This window comes from Leucoraja erinacea, chromosome 22 (genome assembly GCF_028641065.1).
Source record: "Leucoraja erinacea ecotype New England chromosome 22, Leri_hhj_1, whole genome shotgun sequence".
Classification (NCBI taxonomy): domain Eukaryota; kingdom Metazoa; phylum Chordata; class Chondrichthyes; order Rajiformes; family Rajidae; genus Leucoraja; species Leucoraja erinaceus.
Genome location: NC_073398.1, coordinates 16,093,594 through 16,115,773, shown reverse-complemented (window position 1 = coordinate 16,115,773; position 22,180 = coordinate 16,093,594). Strand labels below are relative to the sequence as shown.

The 22,180-nt window shown below is 42.8% G+C and overlaps 1 protein-coding gene across 5 annotated transcripts in view; it reads left to right on the top strand.

Moving 5' to 3' along the window:
* Positions 1 to 22,180, top strand: part of celsr1a (cadherin EGF LAG seven-pass G-type receptor 1a) — a 265,949-nt gene that overhangs the window by 201,351 nt on the left and 42,418 nt on the right. For all 5 annotated transcript variants that reach the window (XM_055653028.1, XM_055653026.1, XM_055653027.1 and 2 more), the window contains exons 9-16: positions 2,090 to 2,215; positions 7,684 to 7,850; positions 8,558 to 8,743; positions 10,128 to 10,241; positions 12,727 to 12,901; positions 15,819 to 15,960; positions 18,229 to 18,349; positions 20,553 to 20,736. In XM_055653028.1, the coding sequence (XP_055509003.1) occupies positions 2,090 to 2,215; positions 7,684 to 7,850; positions 8,558 to 8,743; positions 10,128 to 10,241; positions 12,727 to 12,901; positions 15,819 to 15,960; positions 18,229 to 18,349; positions 20,553 to 20,736 (1,215 nt within the window). The remainder of the gene's footprint in view (positions 1 to 2,089; positions 2,216 to 7,683; positions 7,851 to 8,557; positions 8,744 to 10,127; positions 10,242 to 12,726; positions 12,902 to 15,818; positions 15,961 to 18,228; positions 18,350 to 20,552; positions 20,737 to 22,180) is intronic.

Sequence of the window (22,180 nt, the reverse complement as noted above, 5' to 3'; positions counted from 1 at the left end):
TCAGCATGAAACATGTTTTATGTGGCTGTGCTGTGTGACTTTGAAGGTGTGTAAGCAATCTTGAAAATGTAAATCATGCATTAGTATCCTTCTTAACTATTATACATTTGTGGGATGTGGTCAAGCCTCTCTTTCATTGCTTTTGAAAAGCGTCAGTGAGGTAACCCCCTAACCCACTGCTGTCCAGGAAATGAAGTTATTCCCACAGGGCTGCTAGTTGTCAGGAATTTGACCACAACATCAATGAGGAAACAGTAGCACTTTTCCAAGCCAGAAGACATATGAGAATCTCAACACCTACTAGTTTGTCTCCAAGGGCAGAATGATGTATGGCTTAGCAACAGGCTTGTAGATTACACTGTTTTCATGCATCGACTGTCCTTCATCAGATGGTATCTTCATCAGATGGATGACTTTGTCTTGGATGATGTTGAACTCCTTTCATGTTGTTGAAGCTGCACTTATGTGGACATAGAGTGTATTCCATCAAAGCCTTGCATCCTCCTAATACGCATGTTACCTGTGCTTAACAAATTATAGATATTTACTCTCAGGCAATCTAAACAGTGGCTTCAGTTGGCAGCACATGGTGTTCAATTGTCAGTGAGCACAATTTATTGATCCTAAAATAAGGAAAGTGAGGAGAAATTCCAGGATAACAAATTCATCGAAAATGATCTGAGGGAAGTCCTTGCATAGATCTTGAGGATTGAGGTGATAAAGTATATGTTAAACTAATCAGAACATATGTTAAACTATCAGAACATAAAGCTAGAAGCTACTCAAGATGCAAAGCAGCAACTGTGGTTAGAGGAAAACAGAATTAATATTTCAGGTCAAAATCCTTTTATCAGAGTTTGCCAGACTTTTTTGTTTTTAGTTCAGATTTTCATTATCTGCAAAATTTTGCTTTTGTCTGAATCCAATAGCCTTGGCTAATCTTTTGTACTTTTTATTTTCCTTGGGGTCATGTACAAAGCTTGTTTCCTCAATTTTTAGCAGTAGTTATCAGAACGTCAAAATAGAAAGCAATTTATCATTTGAGCTTTTATTTGCAACTAAGAACAAGTTCACAGAAGAACACTGATGTAAACCTCGGCTGTTGAGACTTTTAAATGTTGCTGTCTTTTCACACTGGTTTCAGCGCACTCAATTCAAAACTAAAGGCCAGAAATGTTTCTGCATCTCAAAAAAAGCCTTAAAGCAGCAGTATGTAGTGATGTGTACCAGGGTTGTGTGAGGCTTGTCTTGGCAACAAATTTCTATCACAGAAGGCCCAAGGTGTGTGGGTGTAATAGAATTAAATAATTAACAAGGGAATCAAGGGAATGGTTACCCTTTGCTCTGGAGGATGGGGAAGAGGTTGGGTATGGCACAGATTGTAGCGGTGGGGTTGGTAGATAGAGAGAGGACTGGGAAGATTAGTGAGGATCTGACCTGGCATCCTTACTCGGGACAAGGTTTCAAGGCCAGTTTATTGTCACATGTACCAATTAAGGTACAATGAAATTTGAATTACTATACGTGGAGCCACAAAGAGAGCTGAGGTAGCCCAGGACTCCCAGTTCACCGGTTTCAAAATATACAGAACCGCTCTGAATAACATCAAAATATGCCTGACATGTAGTTTCCTATTGTTGTTCTTGCTCAGTGACTTCTGTTTGCATCTGTAAAGAATTCAATCATACTCAGTGACCATGTTTTACATTAAATTAGTTTACTTAAATGGCTACAGTACATAGAAGAAATTGTAGCTTAACATTAATTGGTATATTTCTCGACCATTCCTTAGGGTAGAGTTTTCTTGGGGGAATATCATCCAATCAAGCTCTTTATTGGCACTCAAAATAAACATCGAGCCTCTTTTCTCTTATACAAGCTAATTCTTGTTATTGCGTGAAGAATATTGACAATTTAATTACTTTGTATATCTTGGATGTAACGACAATCTCACCCTAAAAATGATGAGTGAATAACCTTTCTCCTCTTGGGAAGATGTCTGAAAGGAGATAGATGGACACTGGGTAATAAAGGAAGCCCAGAGTGGAGAAGGAAGAGAGGTTGAAAATAATGCCTTTTTTTATCGCAGGGTGTCCAGCTAAGAAGGATTTCTGTGACCTAAACATATGTCAGAACGGTGGACATTGTGTGAACAAGTGGAATACGTACAGCTGCCACTGCCCCTTGCGATTTGGTGGGAAGAATTGTGAGCAAGGTGAGTGATTTTACACTACTATGGTTAAAGGAAAAGGAGTTTCTTTTGGCTTGAATCAAACCAAAGCTCAAATCTAGATTCACCATATAAATATATTACCAACAATCTGTACAATGTACTTCCAGGCTAAACTTGTCCGGTGACTCTAATGGAAATGAATAGGCCAGTACAAGTGCCACTTGAGACTGTTTATAGCACCAATAGATTGTTCTATTTAGTGGTCTGGCTCCAAGGAACTGGCCAAACCATAGGCTTATTCGTGACTCTATGTAGCATGAGTAAACTGATCAGTCTACATAGAGCACAGTGGCACAGCTAGTAGAGGTACTGCCTCACAGCTCCAGTGTTCAATCCTGACTTCAAGAACTGTTGATGTGGAGCATGCACGTTCTGCCTGTGGGTTTCCTCCAGATGCTCCAAAAACACATCCTAAAAACCTGCAGGTTGGTCAGTTAATTGCCATCTGTAAATTGCCTCTAGTGTGTCGAATGAATGGCAGAATCTGGGGAGAGTTGATGGGAATGTGGAGACAATGATGTGATTAGAGTAAATAAATCCTTAATGGTTGTTGTGAACTCTGGGACAATGAGTTTGTTTCTGTTGTTCTGTGGCCATAAACACAGGTTTAGTTCCGTGAGATTCTTGAGTTTAGACTACTTACACACTCTCAAACCTTGTAGTTGTATACTAAGTCCAGAAATGTTCCCTCCAAAATAATACAGAATCAAGTTGTTTAGTTACTTTAGTTGATGCTAACTCACTCTTGGAACATTGAAATTTAAAATCACCGTAGAGACATTTAAAGCACTTCCCAAAATAATATTCTTTTGTCGGAATATTTAATTAATTTCTATGTGAAATGACTTTAAACACTGCTGTGTTGATTTTATAAAAACATTTGGGGCAGCTACTGTTAAATATTCAGTTGCTGTGTATGCCATTTTTATTATTAGAAGTTTGGTCAGAAGCCAATGTATATCATTGTCTTGTTATGAAGATGTTCTACACTTAGTGTTTTTCTTCATTTTATTGTTCATAAGATGCAACAGCATGGACCTTCTTCATCTGTCTTTATTACGCACAAATCACTTTGTATTCACAAAGTATTCAAGCACTGCTCCTCCTTTGCTGTAACTTTCCATGATGTCCTATTGAAATCCCACCCATCATGATTCAGGTTAATGTAGTCATGTATTTATCACTGCTTCATTCATGCGGGTAATGACATCTTCGGGATGCACGATGCTCACCTCTTTCTGACAGAAGTTAGAACAGTGAGCAGTCTATCATTTTCATTTCTAAGTCTCAGCCTTGACAAGAAGATGTGAATTAAATGGTTCCCACTGGGATTTCAGTGCCGACATTTGCCTACCTGAGTTGTTAATGCCCTGTATATTTCATATCTCATTGCTGAGTTTCACAGTAATTGCAGCATTGACAGTGACGATTGATGCTGAGTGATGAGCCTGGGGACCACTTGCAACAGAGCTGCACCAGCAATTGCATGGAATGGGGACAACAAGGCCACACCCATTTTTAATTCATGTGCATTCACCTGTACTTCCCCCCCCCTCCATATCGGCCTATCATGCCCATGTCTGCAGCTGCGGCGGCTTACACCTGCTTTATATAACGTCCGGTAGCAATGATGTGGCAGCTGTGATCTCCAAAGTTAACGACCATGTGTTCTGATATCACCCTGCCGAGGGAAAGATGCTGTTAAGGGAAAGAGCGCAGGGAAGATTTACAAGTTGCTCAGGAGTCGAGGGGCTGAGCTATAGAGAGAGGTTGGGCAGGCTAGGACTTTATTCCTTGGAGCTTAGGAGGCCGAGTGGTGATCTTATAGAGGAGTATTAAATCATGAGGGGTTATAGATAGCGTGAATGTAAAGAGTACTTGCCCCAGAGTTGGGGAATCGGGAACTAGAGGGCGTAGGCTTGATAGGGGAAAGCTTTAATAGGAAACTGAGGGTCAACTTTTTTCAATCAGATAGTGGTGGGTATGTGGAACAAGTTGCCAGTGGAAGTAGTTGAAGCAGGTACAATAGCATTTGGTACAAGTATAGGAAAGGTTTAGAAGAAGGTAGACAAAAGTGCTGGAGAAACTCAGCGGGTGCAGCTGCATCTATGGAACGAAGGAAATGGGCAACGTTTCGGGCCAAAACGTTGTCTATTTCCTTCGCTCCATAGATGCTGCTGCACCCGTTGAGTTTCTCCAGCACTGTTGTCTACCTTTGATTTTTCCAGCCTCTGCAGTTAAATATGGAACAGGAGTGGCAAATGGGACTATCTTGGATGGGGGCATCTTGTTTGGCATGGAGAAATTGTGCCAATGGGCCTGTTTCCATGCTATATGACACGGAGTCTATTTCAGTAATGACCATGCTTTGCTTTTTAACTGTAGGGCTTTGCTTCAGAGAAATTCCTCACAAACTGATTTGACCGTTGCTTATTGTTCACATGACAGTATAGGGCTGATGATACTGAGATCAATGGTTATGTCATCATTGCAAGAGTTTTTGGCTGAAATTCTTGATTTAAAAAAAAAAGAATTAAATAGCATTAACAGAAGCTACATTTATAATACAAAATAATTCCAATAATACAGCATGCTTGGAAATTGCCAAACCATTAGATATTCCCATTAATATGCCACACACTATTATTTCACTATTCTAGATGGTACACAGTGTCAAGTTTTCCAGTGAAACTGATCAACAGTAAGAAAGCAATGGAACTGGTGAATAGTGGGTTGAAAGATAGAGCAGGGACCAGGGCCTCAGTCAGGTGTAGAGATCATAAGATCATGTAAAAGGAGTAGAATTAGGCCATTCGGCCCATCAAGTCTACTATGCCATTCAATCATGGCTGATCTATCTCTCCTTCCTAACCATTCTCCTGCCTTCCCCCCACATCCCCTGACACCCGTACTAATCTAGAATCTTCCTTAAATAAATCAACTGACTGCCTCCGCAGCCTTCTGTGGCAAAGAATTCCTCAGATTCCCCGCCCTCTGACTAAAGAAATTCCTCCTCATCTCCTTCCTAAAAGGACGTCCTTTAATTCTGAGGCTATGACCTCTAGTCCTAGACTCTCCCACAAGTGGAAACATCCTCTCCACATCCACTCTAGCCAAGCCTTTCACTCTTTAGCAGAGGGAACGGAAGCCATGGTCCTGGAGAGTTGGCAGAGCAGAGAACCAGGACTCCCATGTGTTAAAGGGGAACACAACAAACTTTATCTGGTGAGCCAGATGCTGAAAAAGCAGGATTTATGGACAGTGGATTATCGGAATTCAACTCCATAAAAATTAATTTGATCACTAGGCAGGCATGTAACAGGCTTTATAATGGAATGTGGAGAAATCTGAAATTGAGAATCAAGTTGTCTTTGTGCTTCATCCCTGCAGCCATGGGTTTTGCTTGTGACACTGTCCCAGTAGTGACAATGTGCCCGGCTCTATAGACAGGGAAGTTGATTCTTGGTTTGATCACCAGGTTGTGAGTGGAATGTGGATTTCACAGTGCTGCTGTCAGTCCCCAGATAGGTCTGAACTTCAAATCCTCAAGTGGTGTAAGTGGTGCACAGATTTCATTTCTGCAACTAAGTGCACATTGTCCTTGCTTGTAACAAAAATGATAATCAGAACCAATTTCCTTAACACTTTCACCATGATGACAAGAAAACATTAAATCCCAAAGGTCTCAGTCTGAACAAGATTAACATGCTAATCAGTCCAGCGTACACTGTGTATGCCGTACTCTAATTATGATATACATAGCTGTCACTACTGCACGAGCTGCAGATTACAGAGAGCAATTATATCAATGTAAATCAACTGAGAACATCATACAATGCTAACAAATTCTGTTTCCTTTACTATTAGAATATTCATTCATGTCCCTGAATGTCAGGCTGGCTGAATCACAAGAGCTCCCCCTCCCCCTCCCTATTGTAACGTATATTTGAAGGTAATCTGCCTTTCAATAGGAGAAAGCGCCATTCAGTGAGTGATAACAAAATAAAATTGAATCTGTTTAACTTGTAGGAGATGAAGGGACAAAGCAGTTTAACTGATTTAACCTAAACTGATCCCTTTCTTTCTGAAGCTGTCACGGTGGGCCATTGCTGCGAGACTTTCAGATACAAAGCTTGAACACTTTGAGCTTCGAAGAAAGGGGCAAGTGTTTTGGTTTCACGGTGACAGGCACCCAGAAGATTGGTCTGTCATTACTCAGAGTCAAACACATGGCCACAAAGGAGCTTCAGGCTGTTGGAACCGACAACGTGGAGGAGGCTCTGGGCCTGGAGCTCGTTTTTATTATGGCCGCACATTCCCCGCTGCAATCAGTCTGAAGAAGGGTCCTGACCTGAAACATCACCCATCCATTTTCTCCATGTTGCCTGACCCGTTGAGTTACTCCAGCATTTTTTGTCTATCTAAGGATGGTGAATCTGTGGAATTCATTGCCACAGACGGCTGTGGAGGTCATCAATGGATATTTTTAAGGCAGAATTTGACAGAGTCATGATTTGTTTGAGTGTCAGGGGTTTAGGGGGAGAGGGCGGAGAATGGAGTTCATAGGGAAAGATAGATCAGCCATGATTGAATGGCAGGGTAGACTTGATGGACCAAATGGCTTAATTCTGCCAGTGTCATTTGTGAACTTACAAGGAGCTTCAATTGGTTGATTATAATTTGTGCATTCGTGGCCATAGTGGTGATTATACAAGTCTGTAGACAGAGAAGTATTCACCATGATATGTCCCCTTGCTGCTGCAGGTGGCCTTGCCTTGCACAAGGTCAATGAATACCAGCACTGCGCTGCATAAATCAGAGCAATTTTTAAACATTGGAATGCGGTCAGAGTGTCAGCAGCAGGGATTACACTCCAAGGACAGCTTGCAAAACTGGGATTTGCATTTCCTTCAGTATGGAAGATTGAAGTGAACCACTTGTAGTATTTAACATGATTGATGACTTGACAGGATAGATAGAGAGAATCTGTGTCCTCTGTCAAATCATCCAGAGCAAGGGGGCTTAACTACAAAATTAAAACCAGGCCGTCCGTGAAGACGTCAGGAAACATGCTTCACCTGAAATGCCGTGTACGCCTGAAAAAGGATCCCTGGAAAGCTGTGGTTAAATCCACTGCAACTTTCATCAAAGAGATGTATTTCTAGTAGGTAGGATATGGAACCAAAGCCAATAGATGCCATGGAAATGTGTATCAGAGATATCTAATAAAATGATTGAAAAAAGTTTAAGGTATATTGCTCATACATGTATTTTATTTTCACAGCTTGCATTTATTTTATATGTTAACAGGACATTTGTTGCTGCAGTTTGTCATTTGCATTAGGATATAAATAATCAGACAGGAGTTTAATGTTGAAAAATTATTGTTGTGCACCTTTTATCTGACGGCATTTTGCACTAATGGAGATACTCTTGTTCCCTCTCCCCAGTGATGCCCAACCCCCAGCGATTCAAGGGTAGAAGTATGATCTCCTGGGCTGACCTTGATATCACTATATCTGTGCCCTGGTACATCGGCCTCATGTTCCGCACAAGAAAGGCCAACGGGTTCCTTGTTCAAGCAAATGCCGGGACTTCCTCCAAAATCATTATCCAGGTGAGCAGCTACCCTGCAACATTGCACGCTGAGCAATATTACTGCCACTGCTGAACTAAAAGTCTGGTTTGTCACTGGCATTGGCCGTAGAAGCACTCTTTCTCTAAACCTTAGCTGCGAAATGTATCACAGATTAAATTATCACCATTTTCACACTTGTCAGAGTTGCTATCCTGTGTTAGCTATTTTCATTAATTAAAAGACGTGCGATTTCTGGATAATTCTATTTTAAAATGACAACAGTGACTTTGTTTATCCAGATTTGCTCCCTTGCCATTCAAGTCATGTTAATGTTGACGTTTAATGTGATCGAATGAAATATTTTATTAAAATAAATTCCCGTTTGATGTGGAAACAGAACCTTTTGTTCATACTGGAAATTCATGGGTTGTTCTGATTTGGTTCCCTTCACCTGCGGCTCCCTCAGCAGGGACTGTACTAACTGCAAAGTAATAACTTTTCTTCTGCTGACCTCTCTATAACATCGAGCGGCTGTAAAATTATCAGTGGATTTCTTTGGTATTTTTTAAGAGCTAAAGCATTTTTGCATTTCTATTTAGAGTGTGTGTTGATAGGTATAAGCTGGCTTCATGCCCAAGCATTTTAAAGTGAAGGGAATTCATTCAAACTTGAAGTAGTGTGTGTCTTTGTTTCAGTGTATACTGTGTGAATTGGCTCCAGTGCTCATGTTGTTCCGTCTCTGACAGATAACGGATAATAAACTGCAGTTTGAAGTGTACAACAAACTCGGACTCAAAGCCAAACTGAGACTGCCTCGGACACGGGTCAGTGACGGAGACTGGCACCATTTACTGATTGAGATAAAAAGTATGAAGGATGTCAAGGACATCAAATACATGGCAGTCATATATTTGGATTATGGAATGTACCAGGTAACTTATTTCGGGGATATTTCTGCATTTCAGTCAGTCTCCAGTGACCAGATTGTAGATGTTGAACTCCACAATTACATCCAAAACTGAAAGTGTCATGGAACACCTGAGCATCTGCTCCTAGGCATCATTGTGTTTGGTCTAGTTTCCCATCACATCGTGGTGTATGTAGGTTGAACTGGAAAGTCAGGTCAAAGTGCAAAATCTATGTATCGCCATCTCAAGATGGATTAACATCAACTTTTGAGCTTTTGGGTTGAAACCATTTTTCATGAACTGTATTCCATTACCCTCAGGGATCTCCGACAGAATAATCTTTATACCTTGCAATTTTTCAATGTATCTAATTGGCAATCCTATGTATGTTTAGCTTTTTGGAAACTTGCTTTTGGAAAAGCTCCTTGTGTGGTGCATCTGTCAGTGACAGGCATCATAGTTTACCACGTGGCTCGAGATTTAATTTTGCTGTTTATAGTGTGTCCACAAACTGAATGTAATGTTTCCATGGTGTTCATTTTTATACTGAAGAAGACGCAGAATGCTGGAGTAGCTCAGCTGATCAGGAAGCATCTCAGGAGAACGTTGATAGGCGATGTTTCAGGACGGGCCCTTCATCGAAACTCTTTCCCGAGATGGGCTACCCCAGCACGCTGTGTAAACCAGCAACTGCAAATCCTTGTTTCTTTGTTCTCCTATTTTTACTCTAATGATATACTCCAATCACATCACCTCTTTGTACAATTTATCTTTCTGGCAGTTCCTGATTCACCTTCTTCTCTTCCCTCGATCCTTTTTTTTTCTTTGCCTTTCTCCTTGTTGAGAGGTAAAGTTGATGAAAGCAGCCATCCTGCTTCACATCCAGAGCTGCCAAAGTGCGGCAACAACTGTATCTGAACTTGGTGACCCTTCATGGGCTCTTTTCCAGTGTTTCAAGCTCCACTCCCCTGGAATAATCATCACTTTCCCAGACGTTATGTTAAAGTCATTAGGGATAACCAAGAAAAAGCCAAACACTTAAATGCAAAGATTAAATTTAGTTCTTCATCACGCAGTGAACTTGCATTGAAAATATTCCCTATAATAATATCTTGAAGGAAAGGCAAATCTGATAAAATGTTACAATTTCACAGGATACTTGCCCCCAAGTGACACTCTTCCACTGATGAGCATTAAGTGTTGCATTTGATCAATATGGGAAACTAGGTAGGATTTCAGCAATGTTGTTGAAGGCTAGAGGTAATGTTAACAGCAGCAAAAGCACACACTGTGATTTATAATATTTCTCAGTCCCCCATGCACCAAGTTTAAGTGCTACATTATTGCCATTTGAATAAACCATCAACTGAAAAAGTGTTCTTTAATCTTTGACTGCATGTCATTACAGGGCAGTGTAGAAATTGGCAATGAATTGCCAGGATTAAAATTGACAAATATCTTTGTTGGCCGTCTCCCTGAAGGATTGACCACAAGGCAGCAAGCGTTCTATGGCTGCATGCAGGTAAGAAGCAATGGATCACTGAGGTTCATTCTTTCCCTCCACTGTTACTTGTACTTCATCCATGCTACCAGATTGAAAACCTAGACGTACTGGAAATGTGAAAAATAAATGCTGGGGAAACCCCACCTTCCTTGCTCGCCATACTTATTTGATGTAGAGTCATCAAGCTGAAAGGTTAAACGATTCTTGTTCTACAGATACTGTCTGAGCCTTAGGCTTGCAGACTTTAGAGATACAGCACAGAACAGGACCTTAGGCCCGCTGTTCATGCCGACCAGTACACTAGCACTATCCTACACACTAGCAACAATTTATAGTTTTTACCTAAGCCAATTTACCTACAAATCTGTACCTTTTTGGAGTTTGGGAGGAAATTGGGGCACCCAGGAGAAAACCCATGTGGTCACAGGGAGAACATGCAAACTCTGCACAGACAGCAACCCGTAATAAAGATCGAACCTGGATATCTGGTGCTGTAAGGCAGCAACTCTACCGCTGCACCACTGTGCTGCCCAAAAACTTTCTAGCATTTTCTGTTGTTAATGCAATTAAATTCATTTTGTTTAGACACTGAAGTACCCATTCAGTTGGAACAGTTTTCTATCACCACAGACCAGAGACAACTGAATGTGGTCGGTCGGTGAGGCCTCTGGATCACTTTAAATGGTGGAGATCTGTTTCCCAGGCTTCTCACAGAGTTGCTGTGAAGTTTGTCGGCAGGAAAGTATTCGTTGATCCTTGAGCAGCTGCACAGTGAACACAATCTCTGACTCTTCCTGCCCTTTCTCCCTGGGATTATCAGTTTCTGAATACAATGCCGTATCAGCAGAAGATCCCAAAATATAGAAAGGTCATATTTCACTAATTTGGAGTGATACATTCTTTGCCAGCGACGGCTTAGTTCGAACCACTTGCATCTGAGTTGCAAGTTAAATACCATTTAAGCCACTTGAGCAGACAAACCTATGTTCCCACTAGAGTGCATTTCTGAGAGTCCTGAACACTGAGGTACAATCCTTCAAATAAAAACTTAAACAAAACGCTCTCAGGCATAAAAATCTCTTGATTTGAATATTCCATGGATATGCCTTTTTTCTTCACATTAATGCATATATATATATTCTATGTTATTTGTATTTGGATGTGCAATTCACTATTACAATCTGCATCTTCTATTATCATTATATCTCTATTTATTTTGAATTTTTCCCACTGAGCAGAGATTGCTTCTCATCTCAGTGCTAAATAAATGGCCAACCCCTCACTTTGAGACCGTGAACCCTAGTTTTTGATGCCTCAGGCAGGGGACACATTAGTTCTGCATCTACTTTGTTAAGCCCTGCGAGGATTTTATGTTTCAGTAAGATATCCTTTAATACTTAGCATGAACCCAGCATTGGCCCAGGCTGTTCTATCTCGTTCTTGATCAATCTGATAAAGCTTTATTGTGCAGCTTCTGCCACAAGTGGGAAGGTAGACCTGCACACAGTATTCTAGATGAGATCTCACCAGGGCTCCATTTAATTGCAATGTTTACTAATTTCCTCAAAGCCTTTTGCAGTAAAGGCCAACATGATGCAAGTATTACTAATTGTTTGCTGCATTTGTATGTTTACTTCATAATTCGTGTACAAGAACACCGGTCCTTTTGAAGACCAACATTAGACAGTCTCTCACCATTTAAAAATATTCCTTCACAATTTAAATTCAGTTTAGTTTAGAGATACAGCTTGGAAACAGGCCCTTCGACCCACTGAATCCACAGTGACCATAGATCACCCGTTCACTCTAGTTCTATGTTATCCCATTCCGACCAGCTAGGGGATAATTTACAGAGGCCAATTAACCTACAAACCCACATGTCTTTGGGATGTGGGAGAAAACAGGCGTACCCAGAGGAAACCCATGCAGTCACACAGGAAGAACGTGCAAACTCCACACTGACACCACCCGAGGTCAGGATCAAACCTGGGTCACCGGCACTGTGAGGCAGTGGCTCTACCAGCTGCACCACTGTGCTGCCCCATTTTTCTACATTGTATATTTTCACCCATTCATTCATCCTCTTGAAAAAAGACACAACGTGCTAGAGTGTCTCAGCAGGTCAGGCAGCATCTCTGGAGAACATGGATAGATGACGTTTCATGTGGGGAGCTTCTTTCAGACTGTCATCATTAATCTCACAACTCACATTGCCGGCCAGGTTTGCATAATCAAACATAGCCCTATGTCTCTCTATATTCTGAGAATGGTAACGATCTTTCGACAAGTTGAGAAGCTTTGGCGGGTGGGGAAGCTCTTTACCTGGAGAGCATGATTGATAGTACATTTGGTGCTAATGACATTTCAGGCGCTCTATTTTAGTTGCACCTATTGTCCTATTGGTGAGTTGCCTTCAATGATGAAGCTCCTTCAGTGTTATATTGTGAAGTTTTCTTTGAAGTATTAACAATTAAAAATAGTTCCTTTCTCTACTCTACGATAGGGACTGCGAATGGGTGATACTTCTACAAATGTAGCCACTCTAAACATGGATCGAGCTGTAAAGGTTCAAGTAGAGAATGGATGTGATATTCCAGACCAGTGTGATACCAATCCCTGTCCTTCAAACAGCGACTGCACTGATGACTGGGACAGTTACTCCTGTTTCTGTGAACCAGGTAACTATATGAGATGTTCTCTTTGGCTCAATACAATGCTTGGTATCAATGGAAAAAATACTCGGTGAATGCTGAATTATTTCAAAACATTTGACCAGGTGTTAAACATTTTCCGGTAGGCGGCGCGACTCTCGTCAGCAGCGGCCTCTGCAGCCCGTCCGCGTTTTTATTATTTTTTGTCTATGTTTCTGTGTAGTTTTTGTTATTTTTTGTTAGGGTGTGTGTGTGGGGGGAGGGAGGGGGTAACTTTTAAATCTCTCCCTGCACGGGAGACCCGACCTTTTCTTGTCAGGTCTCCGTTATCATTGGGGCTGCAACGAGGAGCGGCCTCCAACAGGAGAAGACCGGCGACTCTGGTGCCGACGACTCACCTCACCGTCGCGGAGTTGGCCGAGTCCGGAGCGGATGGAGCGGTGGTGGAGTGCTGCTGCTGCTGCGGCCCGACCTCCGGAGATTCGGAGGCTGCAACTGCGGGTCTGGTGGACGGCGGCACCGGGAGCCCGCGGGTCCCTGGAGGGAGACCGCTTTTCGGGGCTCTCGCAACGGCGACTTCTCCCGCCCGAGTTGCGGGGTTGAAGAGCTCCTGGAGCGGGGCCTGACATCACCGCCCCGCGCGGCTTGGAATGGCCGCGGGACTCTGCGAGCGCACGCCGGGGGCTCTAACACCAAGACCCGGTGTGCGACCTCGCACCACCTGGTGTGGCTTTAATGGCCGCGGGACAATCGCCATCGCCAGCCGGGGGCTTTGACTTTGACTCTGACATCGGGGGGGGGGGGAGAGTGCAGTGGAGAGAAGTTTTTTTGGCCTTCCATCACAGCGATGTGATGGATGTTTATGTAAATTATGTTGTGTCTTGGGTCTATCTGTTTGTAATGTATGGCTGCAGAAACGGCATTTCGTTTGGACCTCAAGGGGTCCAAATGACAATTAAATTGAATCTTGAATCTTGAATCTTAAAGTTGGACACCTGACCAAGAGTAAGAAGCCCTTTGTTAATTAGAATCATACAGAATGGAAACAGACCCTTCAGCCCAATTTGCCCATGCCGACCAAGATGCCTCATCTACACTTGTCCCACCTACCCACATATCCCTCCAAACCTTTCCTATCCATGCACCTGTCCAAATATCTTTTAAATGCTATTATAGTACCTGCCTCAACTACCTCCTTTGGCAGCTCGTTCTAGATGAATGAATGAATGATGAATGAATGAAGGAATTAATAAGTTTATTGGCCAAGTATGTACACATACATCAGGCACGGTTGACTGTGCCTGAACCCCTCTGTCGGTGGATCACCAGTTTCCTGACAGACAGGAAGCAGCAAGTGAGGCTGGGAAGCACATCTCGGACCCGTAAACCCTCAGCACAAGAGCATGGCAAGGCTGCGTACTCTCCCCTCTCCTCGACTCTCTCTACACCAATGACTGCCCCTCCACTGCCTCCTCTGTCAAGCTTCTCAAGTTTGCGGACGGCACAACCTTGATTGGACTGATCCAGGATGGGGAGGAAATCTGCCTACAGACAGGAAGTGTCACAGCTGATGTCCTGGTGCCATTGCAACAACCTGGAGCTCAATGCTCTAAAGACAATGGAATTGATTGTAGACTTTAGGAGAGCTCCCCCTCCCCTCTCCCCACTCACCATCAACAAAACCATAGTCACATCTGTGGAGTCTTTTAAATTCCTGGGAACCACCATCTCCAAGGACCTTAAGTGGGGGGGCTACCATCGACTCCACAGTCAAAAAGGCGCAACAGAGGATGTACTTCCTACGGCAGCTGAGGAAGCGCAATCTGCCACAGGCAAAGATGGTCCAATTCTATAGGGCCATCGTAGATTCTGTCCTCACCTTCTCCATCATGGTCTGGTTTGGCTCAGCCACCAAGCACGACACCTGGAGGCTGCAGCGAATCGTTCGATCAGTTGAGAAGGTTATTGGCTGCAACCTTCCCTCCATTTACAAACTGTACACTGCAATGGCCAGGAAGCGAGCGGGTAAGATCATCTTTCACCCCTCTCACCCTGGCCACAAACTCTTTGAATCACTTCCCTCTGGAAGGTGACTCCGGACTGTCAAAGCTGCCACAGCCAGACATAAAAACAGCTTTTTTCCACGAGTAGTAGCTCTACTCAATAACCAAAAATCTGTAGCCTCCTTTTGCTCTGGTATTTTATTTAATTCACATGTTTAATCAATAATGTTTTATTATTAATGTTTAATGTTTTATGTATCATTCTTAACTGTCACTGTATGTCATGTCACGTGGGCAGAGCACCAAGGCAAATTCCTTGTATGTGAATACTTGGCCAATAAATGTATTCATTCATTCATTCATTCATACAAGGAATTTGCATTGGTGCTCCCTTCACAAGTAACAACACATACAGCAACAATTAAGAATGACACATAAAACATTAATAATAAAACATTATGGTTTAAACATGTGAATGAAATAAAATACCAGAGTAAAAGGAGGCTACAGACTTTTGGTTATTGAGTAGAGCTACTACTTGTGGAAAAAAACTCTGTTTATGTCTGGCTGTAGCGGCTTTGACAGTCCACAGTCGCCTTCCAGAGGGAAGTGTTTCAAAGAGTTTGTGGCCAGGGAGAGAGGGGTTAGAGATGATCTTGCCCGCTTGCTTCCTGGTCCTTGCAGTGTACAATTCGTCAATGAGGGGAAGGTTGCCGCCAACAACAGATACCCACTGCCCTCAGTGTATTAATGTGTATTAATGTATTATTCTCAGGTCCATGTTTTCTGTTATTGTTAGAGCTTCACATGTATAGATCATTTTATCAAGCTGCTTTAGGACACAGTTCAACTTTATTTAGTGGATAATTCATTCTGGTAAAAGGATCAGTGCAAGTATTTATGAAACTAAAGCTAACAATTTCCTTTGCTCCCCTTAACAGGATTCTTTGGGAAGAACTGCATTGACGTCTGCAAACTGAATCCATGTGAACATGTGTCCCACTGTATCCACAAACACGGCTCCTCACATGGATATGCCTGTAACTGCGGAGAAAACTATTATGGTCAATACTGTGAAAATAAGTAAGGAAGCAAACAGCAAATTGGTGATATATTTGGATCTATTTTGAAGCAATGAACAGCATTGTTTGATCGTGCCAGAGCACACTCATCTGTTTCTTCCAGTCTTATGAGCAACTATAGTGTTCACATGGAAACCAAGCAGCCTGACGTACTTTGGTTTTGAGTTTAGAAAATCTTCTAAATTGAAATTATTGACATCCAAAAAAAAGGAATTAACATTTTTGCAGTTTGTGGATGGTAATTTGTAAGGAGAATCGTAAATGATCAAATGCTTCATGTAACTGAATGATACCTGGGGCAGTGAGTAAGTTGTTTGTGGAGCACTACATTGAGAGGGTACAATTCACAAAGATGCATCATGTTCAAGAGTCCAGTTGATCATCTTTGGAGCGTGAGGTTGGAGGGTTTTTATTGCGCTGCTGGTTGCTATCATTGAGAAACATATAATATGATTCTGTACAACATGATCAATTATCTGAGTAGATGACACACACAAGAATGTAAGAGTAGGAGATAGACTCGAAATGCTGGAGTACCTCAGCAAGACAGGCAGCATCTCTGTAGAGGAATGGGTGACCTTTCGGGTCAGACTCTTCTTCAGACTGAAAGTCACGGGAACAAGAGATACTAACGATGATGAAGATGATTATAGAGCAAATGAATGAAAGATATACAAAAAGTAACAAAGATAAAGGAAACGGGGCATTGTTAGCTGTTGGCCAGGTGAGAATAAAAAGCTGGTGTGACTTGGGTGGGGAGGGGTGGAGAGAGAGGGAATTCAGGGGTTACTTGAAGTTAGAGAAATCAATTATACCCTCTGGGTGGTAAGCTGCCCAAGCGAATATGAGATGCTATTCCTCCATTTTGTGTTTAGCAGCACGCTGACAATGGAGGAGACCAAGGTCAGAAAGGTCAATGTGGGAATGGGAAGGGAAATGAAAGTGTTTAGCAACTGGGAGATCAGGTAGGTCCAAGCAGACTGTGTGAAGGTGTTCAGCAAAACGATCGCCCAGTCTATGTTTGGTCTCGCCGATATATAAGAGTCCACATCTTGAACAACGGGTGCAGTAGATGAGATTGGAGGAGGTGCAAGTCAACCTCTGCCTAACCTGAAATGACCGTCGATGACTGTGGCCTAACTGCCCACGGCCTCCACTCGTCTTTGGTGCCAGTTACACAAAGAGTTAAATTCTCCAGCCTTTCAAAAGTATATCTACCTCCTCTTCAAAATACCTACATTGATCTAGCCTCCACAAGCTTCCAGTGTAGAGAATTCCAGAGATTCCCCACATGCTGGGAGAACAAATTCCTATGCATCCTGATTTTTATTGATTGTACCCGTATCTTGTAAATAGGTATTCGCATTAAAAATGCTCCCATTTGTAAAAACTTCTCAGCATCTAGCTTTCCATGGCCCATTAGGATCTGTTTTGTTTCAGTAAGATCACCCCGCATTCTAAACATTTCCATGTTCCTCATTCTTATATTACTTTTAAGAATGGACAAAGGTAGACATAGCTGTAGGGTGACTCAGCTAGTGGAACTGCAGGCTGACAACCCGGCTTCAGTCCTCATCTGCAATGCTTTGTAGTCTGCACGTTCTCCCCATGGACTCCCCATCCCAAAAACAAGCGGTTGGTAGGTTATTCAACCACGGTGAATTGCCCCTAGATTGTAGGTGAATGGTAAAATCAGGGAAAGGTTGATCGGAATGTGGGCAGAATTATTGGTGATTATTAACTCCTGCTCGGTGGGTATATGGAACGTGCTGCCAGAGGAGATAGTGGAGAAAGGAATTATAACAGCATTTAAAATACACCATATACAGTGCATGTTATAGGAATAGGAAATGTTTAAAGTGATTTGGACTAAATAAAAGCAAATGGGACTCTTAGATGGAGCAACTTGTTTGGCATGATTGATTTGGGCAGAAGGCCCCGTTTCCGAACTTTAAGACCCTATATGACTCTAATAGGTTACAGAGAAAATTGGTGGGGAATGGGATTGCTCTCTAAGCTGACATTAAACTTGAAGGGCTGAATGGCCTCCTTAAAAGTTGTGAAGCAACAGGAAATATGATTGGCAATATTTGTCAGATAAAACAAAAAAAAAACTCTGGAAATGGCTGAAGCTTTCATTATTTAATGAAGTGTTCCTGAGATTAGGGACGGCTGTGAGTATCCATTGTAAATTGGCGTCAGGGGAATAGATACAGTTTGGAATGTCTTGCCTGCTGACACTTTAATGACAATCTCTGCACTTTTCCAGGATAGATCTGCCATGTCCAAGGGGAAGGTGGGGAAATCCCATCTGCGGTCCTTGTAATTGTGATACCAACAGGGGCTTTGACATCGACTGCAACAAGACCACTGGAGAGTGCAGGTGTAAGGTAGGAAACACTGCCCCGAGCCACACTTAACAACGCTCAAAAATGCTGCAATTTATAGATGTCTGCAGGAAATGAATATTCAAAATTGCATGGAATTAAGGCGGCATATCTTACATTGGATAGAGTGGATTATTTTGGTTTCCGTCCATGTTTCATATGCTCACATATTTGGCACTATTCCCTCCAGTTTCTGACTCGCAGCCAAAGCCATCATCCATGTGAGTGATTCCATCAAGAGTGCAAGCTGTAACTATTTTCCATTTGTCTCTACATGGTATGATGCGGAATAATGAGCACCCTGTATTCATTATTGGAATTTAGCATGGTTTGTCTCAGAGGCTGTCAACGTACTTTTGTTTACAGCAAATCACTTTCCTCAGCTCTGCACTGACTTCCTTACTAGTCCGGCTAGGGCATGGGGATTTTCAAGTGGTATGTGGGAGGGTTTGAATCTGGTGATTTGCTCATTGAGTGATCAGTTGTTAGTGGGTGTATTGAGTTGGGTGACAATATGAGTTAAGTATGCGGGTCTTGAGTTGGGTGACAGGGAACAGGGAGACGATGAGTTGGGTGATTGTGGTTGGAGGACAGTGAGTCAGGATTAGGGGGCCATTGAGTGTTGGTGTTGAGTTTAATGGGTGGATGAGTTGGGTGATCGGGAGATAGAGGGGGAAGAGATGTCAGGTGAGTGTCGCATACATGAACGTTGTGTGGGGGTTGGGAACGTGAGTAGATGTCTTCAGTGATCACTTGAAGTAGAGTATGATTGTCCTCCTAGTGGGTCCTTGGATGGCTGAAGAGGCCATTCCACAGACTTTATGGGCAGATGAATACCAGTGCGTGACATTTGTTAATGTGGGGAGACTGATGCACAGACAGTCCCCACAGAGACAGACCCAAGTCTACCAACATGGACAACACAATGGTGGGGAGTGTCTCCCTGCTGCAGATGTCTTCAACCTTCTCAGCCGTTGTGGTGCTCCAACTGCTGGCTAGCCACTATCCTCTGCCTGTTTCATCATTGAGGTTGTCACCTTGGGCTGTGCATTGAGTGTGTACGATAAGCCATTCCCTGATGGGAACTTCAATCAAATACATTGTAGTTTGCATTTGGAAGAATGCAACACTTCTCCTCCAGGGCTCCAACATCCAACTTTAAACAGAAAATGACAAAGTGGATGTCAAGGGGAGACTGGGTTGAGGCAAATTTTAATGCAAGGAATATTTCTCATTAGTGCATTTGCCAAAGGGAAAATCACAAGTCTGTGCAAACCCATAATTTGAGGGCTTGACAGTGTGCCAGAGAAACACAGCAGTGAACTTTCTGGCTTTGATGCGGATCCCCTTACAACAAGCTAGGTGAGGTCAGAGGTGGCAGTTAAACCCCGAAAAAGAGGAAATGTAACCCCCAACCTGCGGTGTACTCACTCAGTGGTGTTTCCATGGCAATAGGTGGTGAGGAGTTCAAGTGCTTCAGCAACACATCACGCTCGCAAAGTGTCACTGGGCATCCGGTTTAACTCCAGTTAACTCCTGCTCGGTGGATTTCCCAGTGTTTGGAATACTCAACAGCGAACTGGCGAGGGAAGCAGTTGGAGCCAGAGCCAAGTTGCTTTGGTAGGACCCCTCAGCCAAGAGAGCCTTTGGTCTGCTTTCTGCTCACATCGGCTACAGCGTCGTACTGCTGGGTTTCTAACCAGTAGCCAGCTACCTGTCAATAGGACAGGCGACCAAACAGGAAGCTGATGGTTTTTGTGAGTCCTTCTCATGAAACTCAACGTGACGTCTGGGTTTCCAAACTTGCATGGTTTTCCCACAATCCCCCACTCATTCCACCTCCCACTCCCTGCCACCATCCATCCCATCACCTTGACTATTGGTGCCGCCATCTCATCAACTTTCAAATACCTTTTATCCCATCAAGATTCTTAGCCTGTGATCACCTCCTTCCAAGATAAGTCTGTACTTGTATAAAAGTTTGGGCTTTGTTTCTCAATCTTTATTGAAAATAATGCCTAAATATTTTTTTCTAAAATCCCGCTGGCAGAAGAATATTTGTTACTCGTAAGTAAAGTGTGAAGCGTCGTGTTATAGGAACTCTGTCTTTTTTATTCCTGTCTGATGTGTTTTTGAAATAATGTCAGAGAGGACAGTCTCTCCCAGAGATGTAGAGAATCAAACATGGCCGACCTTCCCCTTGCAGGACAACTATTACCAGCCTCGGGAAAGCGACACTTGCTACCCGTGCGATTGCTTTCCAAGCGGCTCTCAGGCCCGCAACTGTGACGGGGAAACGGGCCTGTGCTCTTGTAAGGCTGGAGTGATTGGCCAGCATTGCAACCGCTGTGACAACCCTTTTGCTGAAATCACCAGTAACGGCTGTGAAGGTAAGCTCTGTCCCAACACCAATTATTACCTTGTCTTTTTGTATAACTTATTTCAGTAGAGTGATACAGAGTGGAAACAGGTTCTTCAACAACAACTCGTTCATTCTGATCAAAAACAGCCCATTAATCTGGATCAGCCATGATCATATTGAATGGTGCTGGCTCGAAGGGCCAAATGGCCTACTCCTGCACCTATTTTCTATCTATTTGGCCCATAACCTTCTAAACCTCTCTATGTATCTGTCCAAATATATTTTAAATGTTGTTATTGTACCTACTACTGCCTTTGGCAACTTGTTCCATATATTCACCAAGTTGTCATTCAGGTTCCTATTAAATTGTTACCCTCTTGCTTTAAACCTACGCTCTGTAGCTTTTGATTCCCCAACCTTGGGAAAACGACTCTATGCTTTCACCCCATCCATTAACCACATATTGTATGCACCTATAAGATCCAATGAATAAAGTTCTGGTCTGCCAAACCTCTCTCTATTGCTCAGGCCCTCAAGTCCTGCCAATATTCTCTTAAAATCAGCTCACCTTTTCCAGCTTAATGGTCTCTTTCCTACAGCAAGGTGAACATAATTGAACACAATACTCTTAAGTGCAACCCCACCAACATCTTGTACAACTGTGTCATAACCTCCCAACTTTGATACTCAACTACGATGGATGAAGGCATGCATGATAAAGGCACCTGCGACCCTACTTTCAAGGAACTATATACTTGTATTCTTAGGATCCTCTGCTTTACTGCATTCCCCAGGGCCCTAACATTCACTGTGGAGGTACTGGATTGTTTGACTTTCCAATATCCAACACCACACACTTATCTGAATTAAACTCCATTTGCCATGTGTTGGCCCATTTACCCAGCTAATCAAGATCCCACTGTAATTCTCGAGAACCGTCTTCACTGTCTATGATAACAACAATTTTAGTGGTATCTGCAAACTTATTAATCATGTCTTGTACATTCTCATCCAAATTGCTGATATAAATGACAACCACCGATGTACCCAGCAACCCCACATCCAGGATATTTTAATCTTACCCTGTCTTGCCTTTCCATATGACCCTACGAGATAGGTGCAGAATTAGGCCATTCGGCCCATTGATTCTACTCTGCCGTTCGATCATGGCTGAACTATTTTTCCCCCTCAACCCCATTCTCCTGCCTTCTCCCCGAAACCTTTGACCTCCTTCCAATCAAAAACCTATCAATCTCTGCTTTGAAAATACCCAATTTCTTGGCCTCTACAGCAATACAGACAATGAATTCCAACTCTTTCTGCAGTCGACCAGCTTCCTCAACACCACCTGCCCCAACACCTATCTTTGTATCATTCCAAACCTGGCCCCAACGCCATCAAATCCATCATCCAGATCAATAACATACAATGTGAAAAGTAGCGGAACCAACACCAACTCCTGTGGAACATCA